At 45.1% G+C, this 6000-nt stretch overlaps 1 protein-coding gene across 1 annotated transcript in view; it reads left to right on the top strand.

Annotated features, from left to right (window-relative positions):
• Positions 1–221: 221 nt before the first annotated feature.
• Positions 222–6000, top strand: part of POLA1 (DNA polymerase alpha 1, catalytic subunit) — a 302830-nt gene continuing 297051 nt past the window's right edge. Inside the window, exon 1 of the mRNA XM_038757398.1 lies at positions 222–255. Coding sequence (XP_038613326.1) covers positions 231–255 — 25 coding nt within the window. The 5' untranslated portion in view covers positions 222–230. The remainder of the gene's footprint in view (positions 256–6000) is intronic.

The raw sequence follows: 6000 nt of genomic DNA, 5'->3' as shown, positions 1-6000 counted from the left end.
ACGGGCGCCGTCCGCACCGCGCGTGCGCAGACACCCTCTGGGGGGGAGCGCGCGCCGGGAGGGGAGGCGGAAGTGGGGGGCCGTCGCGGCCGCTGATTGGCTGGCGGAGGGCGTGGGGGGCCGTCGCGGCCGCTGATTGGCTGGGGGAGGGCGGGGCGGGCGCGCGCCGCCGCTTTGGCGCCAGTTTGAGGCGCCTTTGGCGCGGACTCGTCGCGCTGAGGAGAAGCAGCATGGCGGCCTTGCCAGGCCCTGGTGGTGAGCGACCCCCCCGAAATCCCGCCCCTGCTACCACGCTGCTTCGGTTTTTATTGTATTATTATTATTATTATTATTATTGTATTATTGTATTATTATTTTATTTTATTTTATAGTCTTCCTTAGGAGGCCTTCCCAGACTGAGCCCCCTCCTTCCTCTCCCCCCCCTCCGCCTTACCTCCTTCCCTTCCCCACAGCCCCTGGAGAGATGTTTCTACGGATTTATCACTCTATTTACTGATTTTACTCGTACATAGCAATCAATCAATCGCATTTATTGGGCGCTTACTGTGTGCAGAGCACTGTACTAAGCGCTTGGGAAGTCCTAGTTGGCAACATCTAGAGAGGGCCCCTGCCCAACAGCGGGCTCACAGTCTAGAAGGGGGAGACGGAGAACAAAACCAAACATACTAACAAAATAAAATAAATGGAATAGATACGTACAAGTAAAATAAATAAATAAATAGAGTAATAAATATTCATTCATTCAGTCGTATTTATTGGGCGCTTACTGTGTGCAGAGCCCTGGACTAAGCGCTTGGGAAGTACAAGTTGGCAACACCTAGAATGAATGAATGAATGAACAAATGCCATCATTATTATTACTGGGTAGGGACCATCTCTATATGGTGCCGACGTGCTTAGTACAGTGCTCTGCACACAGTAAGCTCTCCATTAATATGATTGAATGAATGAATGAATATTTACTATTCTATTTATTTTATTTTGTTAATATATTTTGTCGTCCGTCTCCCCCTTCTAGACTGTGAGCCCACTGTTGGGCAGGGACCATCTCTAGATGTCGCCAACTTGTACTTCCCAAGCACTTAGTACAGTGCTCTGCAAACAGTAAGCGCTCAATAAATACGAATGAATGAATATTTACTATTCTATTTATTTTACTTTGTTAATATATTTTGTTTTGTTGTCTGTCTCCCCCTTCTAGACTGTGAGCCCACTGTGGGGTAGGGACCGTCTCTATATGTTGCCAACTTGTACTTCCCAAGCGCTTAGTACGGTGCTCTGCACACAGTAAGCGCTCAGTAAATACGATTGAATGAGTGAATACTAAGCGCCGAGGGCTGTCCAAGCAGCAGCGTGGCCAAGGGGAGAGGTTGTGGGTTCTAAACCCGCTTTCCTTAGGCGCCTACTAGGTGGCAGGCACTGTGCTAAGCGCCGAGGGCCACCCAAGCAGCAGCGTGGCCTACTGGGGAGGTCGTGGGTTCTAATCCCGCCTTCCTTAGGCACTTACTAGATGGCAGGCACTGTACTCAGCACCGAGGGCCGTCCAAGCAGGAGCGTGGCCTAGGGGAGGGTTCGTGGGTTGTAATCCCGCCTTCCTTAGGTGCCTACTAGGTGGCAGGCACTGTACTCAGCGCCGAGGGCTGTGCAAGCAGCACCGTGGCCTAGTGGGGAGGTTGTGGATTCTAATCCTGCCTCAGCCACTTGTCAGCCGGGCGGCTTTGGGCAAGTCAATAATAATAATGATGGTATTTGTTAAGCACCTACTATGTGCAAATTACTGTTCTAAGCTCTGGGGGTATACAAGGTGATCAGGTTGTCCCACGTGGGGCTCACAGTCTTCATCCCCATTTTACAGATGAGGGTATTGAGGCCCAGAGAAGTTAAATGACTTGCCTAAAGTCACACAGCTGACAATTGGCAGAGGTGCAATTTGAACCCATGACCTCTGACTCCAAAGCCCGTGCTCTTTCCACTGAGCCTCGCTGATTCGATCAATCATTCATTCATTCAATTGTTCATTCAATAAATCATTTATTCATTCATAATGAGGGTGGTATTTGTTAAGCGCTTACTACCACTACTACTACTAATTTATTTAATCAATCACTCAGTCAATTATTATTTAATCATTCATTCAATCAATCATTTATTCATTTATAATGAGGGTGGTATTTGTTAAGCGCTTACTACTACTACTACTAATTTAATCGAATTTATTGAGCGCTTACTGTGTGTAGAGCACTGTACCAAGCGCTTGGGAACTACAAGTTGACATTCATTCACTCATTCAAGCATATTTATTGAGCGCTTATTGTGTGTAGAGCACTCTACTAAGTGCTTGGGAAGTACAAGTCGGCATTCGCTCAATTGTGTTTATTGAGCGCTTACTGTGTGTAGAGCACTGTACTAAGCGCTTGGGAAGTACAAGTCGACATTCCATCGTATTTATTGAGCACTTACTGTGTGCAGAGCACTGTACTAAGCTCTTGGGAACTACAAGTCAGCATTCATTCAATCGTATTTATTGAGCGCTTACTGGGTGTAGAGGACTGTACTAAGCGCTTGGGGACTAAAAGTCGGCATTCATTCATTCGTATTTATAGGCTTACTGTGTGTAGAGCACTGTATTAAGCGCTTGGGAACTACAAGTCGGCATTCATTCATTCGTATTTATAGGCTTACTGTGTGTAGAGCACTGTCTTAAGCGCTTGGGAACTACATGTTGGCATTCATTCATTCAGTCGTATTTATTGAGTGCTTACTGTGTGTAGAGCACTGTACTAAGCGCTTGGGAAGTAGAAGTCGGCATTCATTCAATTGTATTGACCGCTTACTGTGTGCAGAGCACTGTACTAAGCGCTTGGGAAGTACAAGTTGGCAGCATATAGAGACGGTCCTGACCCAACAGTCTAGAAGGGGGAATAATAATAATGATGGTACTTATTAGGCACTTACTACTACTGTTGCTAATAATTATGATGGTATTTGTTAAGTGCTTACTACTGCTAGTGATAATAATTATGATATTTGTTAAGCAATTATTACTACTACTACTAATGATGATGGCATTTGTTAAATGCTTACTACTACTAATGATGATGGTATTTGTTAAACGCTTACTACTAGTAATGATGATGGTATTTGTTAAACGCTTACTACTACTAATGGTGGTATTTAAGTGCTTACTACTACTACTTCTAATGATGGTGGTATTTGTTGAGCACTTACTACTAATGATGGCGGTATTTATTAAGTGCTTACTACCACTATTACTAATAATGATGGTATTTGTTAACCACTTACTACTACTATTACTAATAATAATGATGGTATTTAACTGCTTACTACTACTATCACTAATAATAATGATGGTATTTGTTAACTGCTGACTACTGCCATTATTAATAATAACGATGGTATTTGTTAACCTCTTACTACTACTATTACTAATAATGATGATATTTGTTAACAGCTTACTACTACTATTACTAATAATGATGGCATTTGTTAACCACTTACTAGTGCTATTACTAATGATGGTGGTATTTAACTGCTTACTACCACTATTACTAATAATGATGGTATTCGTTAACCACTTACTACTACTATTACTAATAATAATGATGGTATTTAACTGCTTACTACTACTATCACTAATAATAATGATGGTATTTGTTAACTGCTGACTACTGCCATTATTAAGAATAACGATGGTATTTGTTAACCTCTTACGACTACTATTACTAATAATGATGATATTTGTTAACAGCTTACTACTGCTATTACTAATAATGATGGTATTTGTTAACCACTTACTGGTACTATTACTAATAATGATGGTATTTGTTAACCGCTTACTAGTACTATTACTAATGATGATGGTATTTACCTGCTTACTACTATTATTAATGATGATGGTATTTGTTAACCGCTTACTACTACTATTACTAATGATGATGGTATTTGTTGAGCATGTACTACTGCTGTTACTAATGATGATGGTATTTGTTGAGCACTTACTACTACTGTTACTAATAATGATGGTATTTGTTAAGCGCTTACTACTACTATTACTAATAATAATGATGGTATTTGGTAAGCACTTAGTACTATTACTACTACTACTAATATCTCTCATCCTATCCCGACTAGATTCCTGCATCAGCCTCCTCTCTGATCTCCCATCCTCCCGTCTCTCCCTGCTTCAGTCTGTACTTCACTCTGCTGCCCAGATCATCTTTGTCCAGAAACGATCTGGGCATGATACTCCCCTCCTCAAAGCTCTCCAGTGGCTACCAATCAACCTACGCATCAGGCAGCAACTCCTCACCCTGGGCTTCAAGGCTGTCCATCCCCTCGCCCCCTCCTACCTCCCCTCCCTCCTCTCCTTCACCAGCCCAGCCCGCACCCTCCGCTCCTCTGCCACTAATCTCCTCACCGTACCTCATTCTCGCCTGTCCCGCCGTCGACCCCCGACCCGGAATGCCCCCAATCCCTCTGCCCATCCGTGAAGCTCGCTCTCTTCCTCCCTTCAAAGCCCTACTGAGGGCTCACCTCCTCCAAGAGGCCTTCCCAGACTGAGCCCTCCCCTTTTCCTCTGCTCCTCCTCCCTTCCTCACGGCCCCCACTCCCTCCTTCTGCCCTACCTCCTTCCCCTCCCCACAGCACTTGTCTATATTTGTGCATATTTAATACTCTAGCTTATTAATGATATGCATATACCTATAATTCTATTTATTTATATTGAGGCTATTGATACCTACTTGTTTTGTTGTCTGTCCCCCCCCGTACTTTCCAAGCGCTTAGTACAGTGCCCCACACACAGTAAGCGCTCTGTAAATATGATTGAATGAATGAATGAAGAAGGACCTGGATTATAATCCCAGCTCCACCACTTTTCTGCTGTGGGACCTTCGGCAAATCACTTCTTTGGGCTTCAGTTACCTCACCTGTCAAACGGGGATGAAGACTGTAAGTCTCATGTGTCCAATCCAGTTTGCTTCTATCCACCCCAGTGCTTGGTACAGTGCCTGACACTTAGTAAGCGCTTAACAAATGCTATTGTTATTATTATTATCTCTGCCTTGCCATCCTGGCAGTGCCGCACCTGGGTGTGGGGCCGAGCATCCTTCTCCCCCTCCTTAGACCCCCTCCTCCCTCCCTCCCAGCACTGGGAGAATCTCGGGCCTTTTCCCGATGGCCACTTGCCATCAGGACACCTGTCCCTGTCCTCAAGGCCGAGAAACAGCGTAGCTTAGTGGGTAGAGCCCGGGCCTGGGGGTCAGAAGGACCTGGGTTCTGATCTCGGCTCCACCCTATGTCTGCTGTGTGACCTTGGGCCAAGCCACTTGTCTTCTCTGGGCCTCAGGTCCCTCATCTGTAAAATGGGATCAAGACTGTGAGCCCCATGTGGGGCAGGGACTGTGTCCAACCTCATTTGCTTGTATCCACCCCAGTGCCTAGTATAGTGCCTGGCTCATAGTAAGCACTTATAAGTACCACAATAATTATTATTACCATTCATGTTTCTTCTTCTGTTATATTGTCCTCTTCTAAGCACTTAGTACAGTGCTGTGCTCAGAGCGCTCAGTAAATACCATTGATTGGTTCTACATGGATCCGATGTCACAGCTCTTTACTTCCACCACTCCCATTCTCTTAGGTTATTATGGTACTTATTGAGTGCCAAGCAGCTCTCTAAGCGCTGCGTTAGATTCAGGATGACCAGGTGGGTCACGGTCCCTGGCCCTTCTCCGGGCTCACTGTCCAACAGTGAGAGCAAGGATCCTATCCTCATTTTACAGATGAGGAAACTGAGGCCCAGAGAGGTTAAGGGATTTGCCCGAGTCCCACAGCAGGCCAGAGGGCTGCTAGGACTAGAATCCAGGCCCCCTCTAATTTCCAATTCCCCGCTCTTTGCACCCGAATACAGTGGCTCTCTCCTTTACCTTTGTCTTCTGGGTGTATTGTCAGGCCGCTCAGTAGAATTGGACAAGAGTT

The sequence above is a fragment of the Tachyglossus aculeatus genome, chromosome 15 (assembly GCF_015852505.1).
Source record: "Tachyglossus aculeatus isolate mTacAcu1 chromosome 15, mTacAcu1.pri, whole genome shotgun sequence".
NCBI classification, from domain to species: Eukaryota; Metazoa; Chordata; class Mammalia; order Monotremata; family Tachyglossidae; genus Tachyglossus; species Tachyglossus aculeatus.
Note: the sequence above shows the minus strand (reverse complement) of the source record. Positions and strands in the feature narration are given on the sequence as shown.